The 17,605-nt window shown below is 33.4% G+C and overlaps 1 protein-coding gene across 4 annotated transcripts; it reads left to right on the top strand.

Annotated features, from left to right (window-relative positions):
* The first annotated feature begins 515 nt into the window (after positions 1-515).
* LOC100797685 (sister chromatid cohesion protein PDS5 homolog A) lies at positions 516-16,701 on the top strand. 4 transcript variants are annotated; one of them, XM_006584042.4, is made up of 34 exons: positions 518-918; positions 1,648-1,851; positions 1,989-2,170; positions 2,754-2,880; positions 2,989-3,207; positions 4,588-4,626; positions 4,747-4,804; positions 4,906-5,051; positions 5,155-5,297; positions 6,700-6,849; positions 6,958-7,006; positions 7,087-7,278; positions 8,016-8,198; positions 8,767-8,921; positions 8,999-9,125; positions 9,373-9,522; positions 9,619-9,675; positions 9,837-9,973; positions 10,082-10,199; positions 10,379-10,513; positions 10,612-10,808; positions 11,688-11,844; positions 11,941-12,084; positions 12,918-12,989; positions 13,076-13,690; positions 13,783-13,890; positions 14,042-14,121; positions 14,691-14,742; positions 14,861-14,947; positions 15,071-15,096; positions 15,355-15,411; positions 15,499-15,638; positions 15,824-16,230; positions 16,311-16,701. In XM_006584042.4, exons 1-34 carry the CDS (start codon positions 835-837, stop codon positions 16,359-16,361), a joined length of 4,848 nt encoding a protein of 1,615 aa, XP_006584105.1. In that variant the 5' UTR covers positions 518-834; the 3' UTR covers positions 16,362-16,701. The 4 variants fall into 4 exon arrangements, with proteins under 4 accessions (XP_006584104.1, XP_006584105.1, XP_006584103.1 ...); XM_006584041.4 differs by having other exon boundaries at positions 516-918; positions 4,588-4,804; positions 15,833-16,230; XM_006584040.4 differs by having other exon boundaries at positions 4,588-4,804.
* The last annotated feature ends 904 nt before the right edge of the window (positions 16,702-17,605 follow it).

The raw sequence follows: 17,605 nt of genomic DNA on the forward strand, positions 1-17,605 counted from the left end.
ATTTTTTTTAAACGTTGAAACAAATATTTATTTATTATATAAGAAAAATAGTCTTGAAAATAAAAATAAATGTTTGATCATATTTTTTTTTTCTTACTTCATATTCATGTTGATTAAGTGAATTAGAAATTATATAAATATGATTTTTTAATTATTATTATGATTATTTTAATGATTTTAGAGTTAAGTTAATTATTTTATTTATTTTTCTTATTTAAATATTAATAAATATAAAATATATAGTTTGTAAGAAATATTTAATAAACTATTTTAATAAATTACAAATATATTTTATTTTTTAATAATAATCTTATGAAAAAATTGATAATCGATATGTTTAATTTAAAAAATACATTAATATAATTTGTAAGTATTTTTAACCTAAAGCTTGTGATAATTTATGTTAACTCATCTGTTGAGATATTTTTTGAGAGATTTAAAAAAAAGAAAGTTTTTTAAACAGATAAACATGGACTTATGATTGCTGACCGCATCGACGGGTGCGAATGCAAGTGCAAGAAAGATTTAAAAAAAAAAAGGAAGAAGGAAAGATCCGAAAATATCACTAGGGAAAGATATGGTGTACGCGGCATGCTTGAGTAATTAATTGAATTACTATATTACTATATGTAAAAAAAGCAGGGGGATTTTGGAGTTAAGTTCGGTTCGGTGTTCGAAGATTGGAAGGCGAGTGGACCGAAGAAACCATAAACATCGGAGCGGAGCCAAAACCCTTTTTCTTTTCTTTTCTGTTCTATTCTCTTCGCTGCTTCTAAGTCCGTCCATGAAGAAAGAGCAGTGAAACGACACCGCCGTCTATTCAAGCCAGGAATTATGGCTCAGTTGCAACTGAAGGAGCTGGGATCCAAGCTCGAGACCCTTCCCACCTCCAAAGACGCTCTCGTCAAGCTCTTGAAGGTTTTGCATTTTAATTCCCCAATTCTCCTCATCTTTTTAGCCTTTTCCAATTGAAGATTTTGTTTTCTCTTTTTTTTTGTCTTGTTGTTTACTTCCTGTTTGGTTGCTGCTGAGTCGCTAACGGGAACAAAAGGAAAATAGAGTCGCAATTTCTCTTTTCAGCTGATTTGTGTTCTTAGGAAAGTATATTTTTATTTTATAGCTCAATGCCTTGGTGGCCTTTGCTTCCGCCGTGTTTATTGCTTCTTATGTTTGTTCTTTGATTGAAAAGAACAATCAGTAGATTTACTATGTTTGAGGTGAGAGAGATTTTTGTTGATTTGGATGAGAATCTATTTAGTTAGGGCAACTTTTGAATGGTTGCGGAACTTGTGTATAGGAGAATCTGTCAAACTGGACGTTTAATTATCTTGTGCGGTACTATATTATATTAATAAGTTGTCTATATTTTGGATAATGATAATACTGATAAAACTAACTTGCCATTTACACTTCTTCTTTCCCATCCAACATTCATGTATGTGATTTAGAATGGAATGGAAGGAAAGAATTTGAAATGGGAAGGAAGAAGTGTAAATGAGGGATTGCAACATTCATGTTTATATGCATTGGATATTGAAGGGGTTGTTTACCGGAGTTGGATTACTAGGTTTCACATGGATCTAGTCTTAGGCTTTTAGGTTGGTAATTGCTAATCCACCTCACCCTTCAATATTTTTTCATATGCAGCAAGCAACCACATGCCTTGCAGAGTTGGACCAGTCACCTTCGACATCAACATTGGAGTCAATGAAGCCATTTTTTAATGCAATTGTTAAGCCAGAATTGCTGAAGCACCAAGATAGGGATGTCAAGCTTCTAGTAGCAACTTGTGTTTGTGAGATAACTCGGATCACTGCACCTGAAGCTCCCTACAGTGATGAAATTCTAAAGGTTCATTTCATTTACTCAGATTATCTAATTACAGCTTGTTTTCTTTTTTACTAATTAAAAATACAATCATTTTCAGCCAAGAAAAGGTTGGGATCATAATTTACAATTATCTTTTGTCCTGATGACCCTCATTGCAGGATATCTTTCAGTTGATTGTTGGCACTTTTCGTGGTCTAAGTGATACCAATGGTCCATCCTTTGGCCGGAGAGTTGTTATATTGGAGACTCTCGCGAAATATAGATCATGTGTTGTGATGTTGGATCTTGAATGCAATGATCTGGTACATGAAATGTTCAGTATTTTCTTCGTGGTTGCCAGGTTTGTTTATCATGAAGTCTTTATTGAATGATGAGATGTGTGTGCTAATTTTAAGTAATAAATACGGGTGATCTGATATTCACTCCTAAGATTGCAAACTAGATAATTTGTAGTTTTTTTTTATCCTTTTATTCTCTTTTAGCCCACCTCACCTAGTGGGATAAGACTTTTGTTGATAATTTTTTCTCTTTGTCTTGGAATGCAATGTGTTGAGAGGCAAGTGATTTCTTGGTATATAAACACCTAGTTGGATAAGGCTTGATTGTTGTTGTTGTTTTTGTTGAAACTTTAAAGTGTTAGACATTGAAGTGAGAATTGAGAAGATATGACTTAACCATCGCTTGTATGTCAGATTTTCTATGTTTATTCCTCTTGTTACTCATGATGTCTTGCTTTATAAACAGTCCACCTAGTTGGTTGGATAAGCGGCTTGATTGTTGTTGTTTTTGTTGAAACTTTAAAGTGTTACAATGAGGTGAGAATTAAGAAGATATGACTTGGCCATTTCTTGTATGTCATGTTTTCTATGTTTATTTTATTTTTGTATTAATGATGGTGCCTATATATTTTGTTTCATGCTTAGAGATGATCATCCTGAAAGTGTTCTGTCATCCATGCAAACTATAATGGTGGTTCTCTTAGAAGAGAGTGAGGATGTCCGTGATGATCTTTTATCTATTCTACTATCTAAATTAGGTCGTGAAAAAAAAGTAAGTATTTCTTTTGTAAATTCATTTTCCTGTTAAATGCAGATAGCTGATTCTCTTGCTGCTCTAATATTATTAAATAAACTTGATGATGTTAAATTTTAATTCCAGGGTGTTAATATGGCTGCAAGGAGGCTGGCTATGAATGTCATACAACAATGTGCAGGAAAACTTGAACCCATCATTAAACAATTTTTACTATCATTAATTTCTGGAGATAGCAAGCCAGTGAACAGTCAAGTCGAATACCATGGAATTATCTATGATCTGTATTGCTGTGCTCCTCAGATCCTGTCTAGAATTCTCCCTTACGTGACTGGAGAGCTACTGGTAATTAGTAGTGGTAATTAGTAATAATTTAATTGTCTAGTTGTCTTCCTGACTGATGTTAGAGTATAGATACAGATAAAGAACAAGAACTTTATTGATGTAAATTAGATAATTTAATATACATATATAAATGTTCAAATAAAAATTTATCTTAAATTAAAGTCATATTCATAATTAATAATTAAAAGTCACAATTTTAAACCTATGATAGAAATAAATAACAAGGGTCAAGTAATATAAAAATTAAAAAAGAACAAAAGCATAACAAGAACTACCTATGTGAACAGAGACTGCATAGACTCTTCTTCCCTGATGTGGAGCCTAAAGACATGAATAGAATAGAGACTGCATAGACTCTTCTTCTTTGATGTGGAGCCTAAGGACATGAATAGAATAGAGACCACAAAACAGTGTGCTGAAGATCTGTAGGTTGTGGGTTGGCTGGAAATGCACCTTGGAGATCTGATTCAGATTGTTTGCTTTGCACAGAGGAGAGATCTGTAAGAGTAGTGTGTGATTTAGCCTGTTTGGAAGGGTTTCATACTCTATCTAATGAAAAAACGGATCAATGATGAAATTATCCCTAAATTCAATTAAGGGCTAAGGTTTTTTAGCCCTCATGTCACCAATCACGGCTGTGACAGTTGTAGTCAATGTTGTTAAAATCGAGATCCTATCTTAGATCAGGAAGGGGGTGGAAGATCGGATGTAACAGGGTTGTTTTGTGAAATTGAGATGCAAAACCTGACCTGTTAAACCAGTTGCAATAAGCCAAATTTGCTTGCAAAAGATTGCTGAACCCACAATCCTACAAATTCGAGTGATTTCACTCTGGTTACACTACGTTAATGCTCTGTTTCAGCATGTAAGAGCCCTTAATAAGTGCAAGATCAGCAAGTTTACGATCTTACTCATGATTTTGACAACATTACACATAATGATGTGATTTCAAGTGTGAAATCTGGTGTGGCAGCCACTCTATGAAACTGCAACACTATCCCTTAGCCATGGCTGTCTCCAGCCACATTACGACATATGCTGCCATAGGTTGCGTACTATTAATAAATATGCTGACAAGACCCAGTTAAATGGGCCCTTCCTTATTTCTCCTGTTGTACACCTTCCTAATTAGGGGTTGGATGCTAAAATTGATGGCTCGTGTCTTTTTAAGCAGTGCCATTTATTTCCATTATAATAACCTTATTGCTATGATAATGATTTTTTTCAGGTTTAATTTATATGTTATACTTTGTGGAGGTTCTGAGTTTTGTAATGTATGAAGTTGTAATATTAAAGTCACCTTAGCTTTTTTATTCATTTTTTTGTTCATGAGTTTAGCAAAATAGTCTGGATTCTCACTTGTAATTTGGAAATTTGTAGACCGACCAGCTGGAAATCCGTTTGAAAGCTATGAACTTGGTTGGTGACATAATTTCTCTTCCTGGATCTTCCATTCCCGAAGCATTTCAGTCTATATTTTCAGAATTTTTGAAGAGATTGACTGATAGAGTTGTTGACGTTCGCATGTCGGTCCTTGAGCATGTAAGGAACTGTCTGCTGTTAAATCCTTTCAGAGCTGAAGCTCCTCAAATAATATGTGAGTGCATGAAAACACTTGTTCGTCCAGTCAGTCTAAAGTTTCTTTGTTGCCTTTTATTGTTGTCCTTTATCTGCTGATTTTAATTGAATCAAACTTAGCTGCCCTTTGTGAACGGTTGCTGGATTTCGATGAAAATGTTCGAAAGCAAGTTGTAGCTGTTATCTGCGATGTGGCATGTCATGCCCTAAATGCTGTTCCACTTGAAACTGTGAAACTTGTTGCAGAACGGCTTCGTGATAAATCTGTATGTATACCTCTAAATTTTTGTTTTTGTTTCTATATCTTAATTAACCGATTGATAATTTTAATACAATATCTCAATTCATCATTTTGCTTTGCATTTGCAGCTACTTGTTAAAAAGTATACAATGGAGAGATTAACTGAAGTGTATAGAGTTGCTTGTGAGAAGAGCAGTGACAATGTCAATCCTAATGAATACAACTGGATTCCTGGGAAGATCCTTAGATGTTTTTATGATAAAGATTTCCGGTGAAACACTTGTGCTATATTCTTTATCACCTTTGCCCTTATTTGCATCATGATCATCTTATTCTTTAATGTTGTTTTTTGTGTTTATAATATAGTAAGGGCCGACCTTCTTTTGAAACCTATTTTAGTAGCCAACAAGTGGAAACACTTGTTTAGCAAATTGATTTGAACTATTTACTAAAAGAAATGAAGTATTGTATTACATAAACTAAAATATTTATTCAATCCAACCAAGGCTATGTACTGTAAAGTTTGATTACCCCAGATTCTAGTAGAAAATTGAGTAGTTTTTTCACTTGAGATGAGTACCCAATAATTATCAAACCAAGTGAAATGTATATGTTAGTTTTAATTTATCAATCCATTTTTTTCTATATAAGCAAATTTTTATTTAGAGAAAGCAGAGAGAATAATTAACATTTTAATTAATCATCTAACCACAAATTCCTATTTTTTTAGGGCAGAGTTATGTTTATATTGTTTGAAATATATTTTTGGTCCTTATACATGACTCCATTTCAAACTGGTTCCTATATGATTGTTTTTTTCTTTTAAAATTAGTCCCATATGTACAATTGTTTTCAAACAGGTGATCACTGTATGTTATAATACTGTTTGTTGGAGTTACAATATGATTATAGGGAACAAATTGAAAATGATTCTCATGTATAGTCACCAGAATATATAATCTGGTCCCTGTATATAAAATATAATGATAGATTGTACATATATGTCCTAGATTGAAAACCTTTTGTCATGTAGGGACCAATTTAAAAATAAGTCTTGTATGGGGATCAAAAATATATTTTTATGACCTTTTATATGTCATGCTGGTCATTGTAATATTTAGTGTATTTCCGCCCATCCCCAAATTTGAGCTTGAATCTCAAATACACAAAGAACCAGTATATTTGATAAAGCATATAACCTTGTTACTGTGAGTGTAAAATTGGTAAATCATGAGAAGAGTATGACCCCATTTTAGTAGTAGTGATTTATGAAAATCAAACTTTTATAATGGTTTGGCTAAGCATGATTGGATGATAGTATACATAAACTTTAATATTATTCTGTATTTTCATATTGATTATATTATGGATTTTATTTATTTTTGTATAATATTTATTAGAAAATATTATGCCTTTCAAGAAAAGTTCTTATGATTCTAAAAATCTGTACTGCACAGAATACCTAAGTTCACTCTATTGTAGTGCTACATAAGGTCAATGATTTCCATGCTGTAGTTTGTTGACTTGGGTTTTTTGTCAATGCTCAATAGCATAACTTGTTCCAGTTTCTGCATGTTTTTTCAAGTGCTAAATTGGTTTTTCTATTTTTATTTTTTGACAGCATTAGAGTTGTTCTAATCAATGGGGTTTCTCTATTTTGTTTCTTTTTGCAGATCTGATATAATTGAATCTGTTCTCTGTGGGTCCCTGTTTCCTGTAGAATTTTCAATCAGTGATATTGTTAAACATTGGATTGGGATTTTCTCTGGATTTGATAAAGTGGAGGTAAAGGCTCTTGAAAAGATACTGGAGCAAAAACAAAGGTAAGCTTGATTGATTTTTGTCATGGACTAATGGCTTATTCAACTCTGGTGTCTCAACATGAGTGAGCAATAAAAGTTTCCCTTTTAACTAAACCTCTTTGTTAGCAGGTTACAACAAGAGATGCAGAAGTATCTGTCTTTGAGGAAGATGAGTCAGGTATTTGATGTTGGAGATTGGAATGAAATTCTCAAAGGAAATTTGATGAGAAAAAGTAATTGATTCTCATTTAAATGCAGGATAAAGATATTCCCGAGGTCCAAAAGAAGATTGTTTTCTGTTTCAAAGTAATGTCCCGTTCGTTTGCTGACCCCATAAAAGCTGAAGAGAGTTTCCAGATTCTGGATCAATTAAAAGATGCTAATATCTGGAAGATTTTGACAAATCTTGTTGATCCAAATACGAGCCTCCATCAATCTCGGGCCTACCGGGTAAAATTACCAGTAGCTAATAGATATGCTATTGGGGGTACTTATTTGGGAAATCATGGTTACAAACTGTATGTGAACAGTGCACCAATCTATGAAGATATGAGAGCTAAAACTTTGAACTCAATGCTCAATTCCTGCGATATATATCCCTTGTTAACTTGCCATGAATTTGGGTGATCATTTTCTCCATGAATGTGTTTGATTTCAATTCTTTTCTGGCACTATCATTAATTGTTACCTTTCATTGTACTGCCAATAATCTATGACCTTCATTTGTTTTTACTTCTTTGGCTATCAATCTGAGTAATTATTCGTTCTCTCTGCCTGTGGGTACCAGCCATTGTCAACAGAGTAATCTAGTGCTAACCTGCATTACATAATGCATATTGTTTTTAACCGGTTCTTCTTTAAACACAAACAATTTAATGCGATTCAGAATTTGATGTTGATAAGTCTGTCTAAGTATCTTCTTTTCTGAAGCCATTATGAACCTTTCTTATAAGTGCCAAATGGCAATAAGATTAACTGCATACATTTAGTACCATAATTCCAAACAGATATTTACTTTTAGGGGCCTATGATAAGGAACAAAATTACAAGTTTCAACATTTAAAAGATAATCGCATTGTTATGATTCTGACAAACATAGTCTTTTTTATTTTCTCATAAAGAAAGAAAGATGCTGTAGCTTGTAGTTTGTTCTTTACTGATTTTACCTATTTTTTTTTTGTTTGCAGGATGAATTGCTTAAAATACTTGGAGAAAAACATTGTCTCTATGAGTTTCTGAATACCTTCTCTGTGAAGTGCTCTTGTTTGCTTTTTAACAAGGAGCATGTAAAAACAATTCTTTTAGAAATAATAGCTAAAAAATCTGCAGAAAATGCTCAGCGTACACAATCTTGCATGAATATGTTGGTGGTAAGAACATGTTATTCAGCTTTGTTTTTTGCTCTGTTATTTAACATTCATCTATGAATTATAAACAAAATACTTCACAGCTTTTGCTTATAGTGATGGCAAAGCAAGAATTTATGTCTTTGCTTGATACTGATTAATTGGAATTATGAGCTCAGTCATTGTGTCTGTCAAGTACCAATCATTCCATATGCTTAAGTTGTTAGGAGAACGCCTAGGAATGGTTAAAGCCCTTCAAGCTCAGTGTGAACAAAGCTCAAACCTGCCTCTAAAGTGGAGTGAAATTTAATTTAATGTGACTAGGATTGAACTCTTAACCTTGGAGAGGCTTTGATACAATGCCATAGAACCAGTTCATCCTAATTGTTTAAGCTGATAGGAGAGGGCCCAAAAATGGTTTTCATTAAGTGTCACAAGTTTTGTTGCTTTTTATTTTTTAATATCTCTCTCCAATAATTTAATGTTGTTTAATTTGCTATGAAGCAGTGGTATCGCTTGAGTCACTTTGGACATGATAATTAAGAATAATAGAATAATAATTTTAACTACCAGGTTGACTTGTAAATTGCAGATAATTGCTCGTTTCAGTCCATTGCTCCTTCGTGGCAGTGAAGAGGAGCTGGTGAATTTACTGAAAGATAATAATGATACAATTCAGGAAGGTGTTCTGAATGTTTTAGCAAAGGCTGGTGGTACTATTCGTGAACAACTTGCCGTCACATCAAGGTGCTACTATTAAAATTGTTAACCTTTTAAATGCATTTTCTTGTATAGTTTTCTTACCATTTCCTTGTTTGATGCAGTTCTGTAGACCTTATATTGGAGAGACTATGTTTAGAAGGCAGTCGGAGGCAGGCAAAGTATGCTGTCCATGCACTGGCTGCAATAACAAAGGATGATGGCCTCAAGTCTCTCTCTGTTCTATACAAGGTTTCATCTAGTTGATTAATTTATTTTAAGCACACAATTTATTATTCTGATTTTTGTCAGAGGATGAGCCTTGGCGTGATGGTAATGTTGCTGCCTTGTGACCTGGAGGTCTCGGGTTCAAATTCTGGAGACAGCCTCTCTGCTTTCAGTGATAAGGCTGCCTATGTCTACTCTCTCCAAAACCCACTAGATGGGAGTCTTGTGCATTTTGTTGCCTTCATTCTGATTCTTGTTGCCTTATTTGCAGAGACTTGTAGATATGCTGGAAGATAAAACACATCTGCCTGCAGTACTTCAGTCTCTGGGGTGTATTGCGCAGACAGCAATGCCTGTCTATGAAACCAGAGAGAATGAAATTGAAGAATTTATACTAAACAAGATTCTAAAAAGTGATAGTGTAAGCCTTTCAAATCTGTTTTAAATAGTGTGCTTATTTGTGAAATAAGCATGGAAACAATTGATTTTCATCTAAACGCGTGCCTTGCTGTTTCAGAAAGAAGATAACATGAAAACATCTTGGGATGATAAAAGTGGTCTTTGTATGTTGAAGGTTAGTAGGAAGAATAGTCAACTCTGTTTAAGATACTTTTGGTTATATTTTTGTTCTGTAATTTGATAGATAAGAAAATGCTTGTAAGTTGGCTTCTTTTTTTAACATCTTATTTTCTCTATTTCTCTCTGCCCCCACTTCTTTTTCTTTCATTACTGTAGATATATGGCATTAAAACATTTGTAAAGAGCTACTTGCCAGTCAAAGATGCTCATGTTCGTCCAGACATTGATAGGCTTCTGGATATCCTTAGGAATATTTTATTGTATGGTGAAATATCAAAGGATTTAAAATCAAGGTATATATATATATATATATATATCAGGTTCAGAGTATATTTTAATTAATTAATTTAAAATTGGGCCATGGGTTTAAATACTATATACTCATTTATGCTTACTTGCAGTTCAGTTGATAAGGCCCATTTGAAGCTTGCTTCTGCGAAGGCAGTTCTTCGTTTGTCTAGACTTTGGGATCACAAGATACCTGTTGATCTTTTTCACTTAACTTTAAGGGTGTCTGAGGTGGGCTGTGTCTTCTTGTTTACTTAATTTCCTCTTGAGCATTTATTGTTTTTTCATTGCATTATTTTCAAGATAAAAGACTACTTCTATTCATATTTAAATGGAGGAATTAATTTGTTAAAATTTTCAGTCAAATGTGGGAATAACTGCTTCTCATGGTTTCCTTTTGAGTTTTGTAGATTAGTTTTCCTCAAGCTAAGAAGATTTTCTTGAGTAAAATTCACCAATATATCAAAGACCGCCTTTTGGATGCCAAATACGGGTGTGCTTTCTTATTCAACATATTTGGATCCAAGCCTGACGAGTTTGCAGAGGTAAGTTGTTGATTCGTTGTTTTTTCACAGTTGTAAATTTTCTTTGCTTTGTATTCAAAATTTTGTGTTTTTGTGATGGCCACTTTCTGTTAATGCAGGGTAAACAGAACCTCTTTGACATTATTCAAATGCACCACCAGTTGAAGGCACGGCAACTTTCTGTGCAATCAGATGCAAATTCCTTGACCACTTACCCTGAATACATTCTTCCATACCTAGTTCATGCACTTGCTCACAATTCATGTCCCAATGTTGATTATTGCAAGGATGTTGGAGCATATGATGATATATACCGGTACCATCTTACCCACACAAGACATCTCTATGCTGGATGCAATGATGCATTATTTGGATACTCTTTTAATAGTGTGTGAAAAGCGATGCTAGAATCTTCTCTGGACAGCAGTCTTGAGTTCATTTGGGATTGAGCAGTTCTTCTTGCTTCTATGGTGTATAGCTAATGGTCTTTTTAGGAAAGTGTCTCTGAAAGATTTACAGAGAGGCATGCTGTGTTGTGCATGTTTGGTCTTTTTCTTCTTCTTTATGACATCTTTTATTCTAATGCTTTTGTTATCCTCTTACCTTTTTATCTTTCTCTTCTCTTCTTAATAAAGTCTTTGTTTGTAAAAATGGGTGTGAAAAGATTCAAGAGAGACCTAGGAAAGAAGGGATGGAGGAGCTTTAGTTTACTTTTGGTAATTCATAAATGTTAGTGTTATGTCTAGTGATTTTATGACATTTTAATGTATGAAATGCTAATATTTGAATATCTGCAGTTTAAATTTGAATGGTATGAAGAATGCCACATGCTTATTAAATTGACGCCTTCTAAATAGTTTGCCTTTATGCATATACTTAACTGCACTGTATTATTTCACATAATATGGTAAGCTTGTCGGAATCTTAGTTTGGTGCCACAGTAAGCTTATAATATAACCTGTCTGAACACATTTTTAAAGGTTCCAAACTATTTCTTATATTATTTGGATTTGATGCCTACATGTGTCTGTTTTACTGATTTGTTGTACTTCTCAAATACGTGTTTATGATGTTGATTTGAAATATGAATGAGGAATGCAAGAAGTCTGATGCACACAAATTTATCAAACCTCAAAATGTACAAGGTTGGTAATGCTCATTGTTTCTGAATTTATATTTTGTTCTGAATTTTCAGGCAGTTGCACCTAATATTGTCAATGCTACTGCAAAGAGATGAAGATGCCAAGTCAGAAGTAACTACTGACAAAGAGAAGGAAGTTATATCTACCATCACTTCTATCTTTCTGAGGATCAAGCATTCTGAAGATGTGGTTGACACATCAAAGTCAAAGGTTGAAATTAATTTTTTTCCCCTGACATGTTAAAAATTGCAAAAGTTAAAGTGATTAAAGACTGTATTCTTACATCTGTTATCAATGAATGTCCAGAATTCTCATGCATTATGTGAGCTTGGTTTAGCAATAACCAAACGCTTAGTTCAGAAGGATGTTGATTTTCAAGGATTGTCCCATTTGGTTTCTCTACCTCCATTGCTATACAAAGCATCTGAGAAGGAAGGAGATGACACTTTGGTATGCTCCTTATTTTGGTCAAATTTTGTAGTTCCTTCCAGTATGCTATCTATTCTTGTTCATACTCTGTGCAAAGTGCTTACTGTTTCATAACAGTGTAGTTGCTTGCATCATATTAACTTAATATACTAATTTTATATCTTATTAAATCATTTTAAACTTATACACCTTATGTTGTAGACTTGATATTTTGACTCAACATTAGGTATTTGATTTTTTTAATAAATTAAATTTGCATGATGCTTGAGTTTCGCCATATAAACTCTGTGATTTTGTTACAGGAAAAAATATTGCCTTTCAATTCAGCATCTTCTTATTGCTTGATGGATGTGATTAGGGTGGTTATGTTTAGGCTCTTTTCTGAATGAGAAATGATACATGTACAACAAATAGAGAGAAAGAGAGAAAAGACATAGAAGTTTGAAATGTAATAAATAAATAAATGATGGGATTGAGAGAAATAAACTCAAAAAATGATGTTGAATAAATTGTATGAATTATTGTATGTGTATCACATCTCTTTTTGAATAGGCAATGAAGTTGGATTCATTCAGGAATATGGACATGATTTAATGACACTACCTCCCCTACAAGTAAAATCTAGTCTACTCTCAGTAACCTAAGAAAATCTCAGTTAATGTAGTTGTCTTTTCCTTGAATCAGATAAACAGTATTATTAACTTTTAACATTTATTAGATCTTGGATTAATGTAGTTGTCTTTTCCTTGAATCAGATAAACAGCATTATTAACTTTTGGCATTTATTAGATCTTGGATTACTTCTAATTAAAAATAAAAATAGTGCTTGTTAACGCCTCTGAAATATCTGGCAGGTAACTGAAGTTAAAAGCTGGTTGGCTGATGAAAGTGCCTTGACTCACTTTGAATCTCTTGAACTAGAAACGGTATGTTCAATGCAGTGGGAAAGTTACATGCCAACTTTCATTTTTTTTAATTCTTGAACTGTATGATCATGCTCTTTTTGTTTCAGGTTCAATCCCAATCAGCAGAGGATGAAGCTTCAAAGGATGATGAAAAAGACGGCAATGAAATACCTTTGCGAAAGATGTTAAAGAACATAAAATCTCAGGGAACCAGTGGGAAAAAGGTGAAAAGGAATAAGTCTGTGCCAGCTGAAACAAAAAAGACTGGAAATGATTTTGACATCTTAAATATGGTCAGAGAAATTAATGTGGATAACTTGGGGACCCCCACTAATTTTGAACCAAGTAACGGTCATGACCATTCTCTGATTAAAAAGGAACTGAAGGATCCAGAATATGCAACAGGTAAAAAGAGAAAAGCTAGCAAAACAACACCTGTTCCGGTGCCTAAACGTAGGCGGTCTTCCTCTGCTCATGGAAAATTGAGATTATCAACTAGTATATCAAAGGCATCTCGAAGAGTTTCAGGAGTAGACTCCCCTCAACCCAAATTACCGCTTGATGAAGAAGTTAACCCTGATGCAGATAGCAAAACCATGCAGAGAAAAATGGTCAAAGGAAGTGAGAAAGATTTGTTATTGTCCTCATTAAAACGAAAAGTTAAGGGTTCTGACAGTTACCATAATGATGAGTTGAACAAACCTGATGAGCATGACATGATGGTACAATCCCTCTGTCAAATATATTTATGCTAATGTAGAATCTAATAGATCAACGTCGTAGACTTCTGCTTATTATTTTTTGACTGTTACAGAGTCCTGATAGTACACAACAAAGTGATAAGACTGTAGGAAAAAATAACAAGTCTTCCACAGGATCTACTAAAAAGGGGAAAAGAAAAAGTATTTCAGGATTGGCTAAGGTAAGCTCTATTTACTAGCCTTTGTAATCATCACATGTGGATCTTTTATGCTCCCCCAACCCCCTTTCCCTACCCACCTTGTTCTATGTTGTAATTTGTGTTTGTGCAAATCCCTTGGAACATATAGTTTGATTTGATTTACCATGTGCAGTGCACGACAAAGGAAGGTGAAATTGATACCGAAGATCTAATTGGCTGCAGAATTAAAGTTTGGTGGCCTACGGATAAGAAGTAAGCCCTAATGATAAACTTTATTGGGATCAGTTGCTGTAGCAAAATAAGTTACTTTTGGTCATTATTAGGGAGCACATGAAAAATATATAAGCCTTATTTGAATAAACTTCTCTATAAGAACTTATAGAAGAAAATAAGAAAAAATGAAATAAGCTCCCATAAGCTAATTGGTAGAAGCTTTCTCATATTAGCTTCTCCAAAAGCTGATTTTTAACTTAAACATGAGTTAATTTTAGCTTATGTGAGAAGCTTATTTCATGTTTCCTTCTTATTTTCTTCTACTATAAAGTGTTTATAGAAAAGTTTATCCAAACATGGCCTTAATTTAAAGCTTTTTGTGCACATTTTTGAAGATGACTTCCGTTGCAAATTCAGCTGAGCCTTTTTTGTGCTGCTTTCTTATATTTCTTTGTGTTTTCATGCTGCATCTGTTTGCATAAATTTATGTTACATTCTATCTGGCTCTTCATCTGAGATGCTTTCTGTATGTCTTCTAAAATTATTATTTTATTCTCTTGCCTTCTCGGTAATTGAAGTTCTAATGTTGGTATTTTGATGCTCTGTAGATTTTATGGAGGCACCATCAAGTCCTATGACCCTTTGAAAGGGAAGCATGTGGTAAGCTGAATGATGCTGAATTTGCCTGTAGAATTTGGTACAAAGTTTTTCTTCCTGCTATCTATTAACTATTACTTAAAATCATGAAACAATTTTACTGTGTCATGTCATGTGGAAGATATTATATGATGATGGAGACGTAGAAATACTTCGTTTGGAAAAGGAGCGCTGGGAGCTTATTGACAAGGGCCGTAAATCTATCAAGGTCTCTGGTTTTTCTTTACTGTTCTTCCTTTCTCTGAAGTATTTCTAAATTTTTTATTCCCAATAAAATCCATTACCATTAAAATCTGAATATCTGACACATTTTTTTTAAAATTTCTTTCAGAAGATAAAACTCTCTTCATTTGAAGCGTAAGTATCTCCTTGGCATACTGTTTTTTTTTTAGTTGTACCTGAGTGATTATATGTTTTCCCTATAAATATAATAAGAAAATGGTTATACATTCTAACATTTAGAAAACCTAAACGTTAAATTGAATGCATGTTATCTGCTTTAGGGGAGTTGTCGAATTGTCTATATAGTAGCTTATTAACATGGTATTGTACCCCATCAAGTGTGTGGTCTGCATTTTATGTACTGATTTTCTTGTTTACTTTCATATTTTGTAGTTCTGGACAAAAGCATAAAGGTTCAAGTGGCTCACAAAGTAAAAAGGCAAAAAAAATGTGAGTGGAGGAATCTGAGATCCTTTGCACATCTGTGATTTTGCTTTATGTTCTATTTATTATAATTTGTATAATTTTGTCTTATAGAATCAATGGTAAACAATCTCCCAGCAAACCTGTGAAACGTGCATCAAAAAATAATTTTCATCAAGAGGATGCCAAAGAGCCTTCAAAGATATCAAATCCTGAAGAGACTACAACCTCTAAAGCGGATGAAATGTACTCCGGTAATATATCTTAAAAGACATGATATGGTTGAATGTTAAATTTGCTAATTTGCTTTGGAAATGAATATTATACCTTTAATATCTCTACTGCATTTACTTGCGGTAACTATTCTTCCTCATTGTGTTAAGACTTGTGCTTCATTTTTGTTTCCTTGTTTCTTTTTTATACGAATTTTCTTTTCAAGGTGGATCAGATGAGGAGTTGACTGGAGGATTCAATGAAATTATGACAAAGGAGAAGAAATCTAACAAAAATACAAAATCAATTTCCAGAGGAAAGAGGCTAAACAAAGAGAAAAACTTCCATTATACAGAAGAATCAGATGAAGAGAAGCAGGATTGTAGTGGGAGGCTTTCTGAAGATAGGGAAAGTGTCCCACAAGGTAGTTCTGAAGAGAGAGAAGTGGATGAATCAAGTGGAGCTTTGAGGGAAAATATTAACGGACAAGAATTTGATTCTGAAGGGCATCATGATAACAGCAAAGCTGACCGTAGTCCTAGAGAAATGGAGAAATCACATATAGAGCCATCAAAAAGTCCTGATGATGATGACGACGACACAATTGCTGAGATTTCTGATGATGTGCCTCTGGTAAACAACTCAGCCGTTGCAGCACTCATGTTATTTTATTTCTTGCTCTAAGCTGATCATTTGATATTTGATTGATGCAGAGCAAATGGAAACATAGGACGGGGAAGAAAAGCTCAGGGAAAGAACAATGAGCAGTTTAGCTATTGTTATTTGTCTGTCAAGAATGCAGCGGAGTTGATGCTGTGGTACAAGTACAGTTGTTAGCGTGAATGATGACTGCCAAATTGGAGATCTTTAGTTATTAACACACTAATAAATATGCTTAGCATGTCTTGTAGCCACCCTGTAGAGAGTATAAAATAACAGCAATCATCCCCACGTTTATAAGGAGAAAATGCAGACACTTTTGGGTTCTTTAGGACTATATTCCTGTTAAATGACCTTTCATAAGTTCAGGGGATAGGTTTAGCATATGATTTATGTAGATGTCGTTCATCCTTTCAACACAATTGATATAATTGACTCGGGCAATCAACAATGTGTACAGCTATACGTGGGCATAATTGCATTTGTTTCTTTAGGACTTTAGCATATTTGTACTTCACCGGATAAAATTGAAAAAAGACGACTTTACCATCCTGTGCTTAATTTATATATTAAAATCAGTTACACTAAAAACGGTGGAGTCCAAAATGTGTTTGGTAAATCGCCCGAAGTACATGCTTTTACGCAAGTTTTATTAACCAGTCTTTAAAAGAAGAGAATTGGATAAATTATCCCAAGACAATTTTGGCGTGTGTTCGATTGAGGAATCACTTAGGTCTGCTTGGTTGGAAGAAAGGAAATAAGTGTTTGGTTTATGAGAAATAGGAAAGAGCTTAATGATTATGTCTTAACCATGCAAAATAGTTGAAAATCATAATTGGTATAATTTTTAAGAAAATTACATAGAAAGTCAACAAATTTATTATGAAGATTGTTTTATATTGTTGGTGCACAACCTATTTTTTATATATTGTTTTTCTCTATAAAAATATTGTAACATTTTTTTAATTTTCTCTTTTTTTTTTTACCAAATACACTCATTTTTTTTATTCTCATCTATTTCTTTCTTCCTTTTTTGTCATATTTCTTCTTCATCATACAAAAGACTAAGATTTTAGGCGGAGAATGATTTTTTTTTTTTAAAAATGTGATGAAATATATTTTTCTTGGGATAGTGTTTCATCTTTTTGTGACGTGATTGTATATGTTCACCGTTTTCTAACCTGCACCCTAAAATTGAGGGTGCAAACATGCACCTTCAATTTATAATTATTGATATGTTATAAAATTATTTTAAATTGCTAGACACTTAAAATATATAAGGTATAAAAACTTACTTTAAAAAAAATATAAGGTATAAAAACTAGATAAATGAATAATTAAAAAATGG

This window comes from Glycine max, chromosome 7, assembly GCF_000004515.6.
Source record: "Glycine max cultivar Williams 82 chromosome 7, Glycine_max_v4.0, whole genome shotgun sequence".
Lineage (NCBI taxonomy): Eukaryota > Viridiplantae > Streptophyta > Magnoliopsida > Fabales > Fabaceae > Glycine > Glycine max.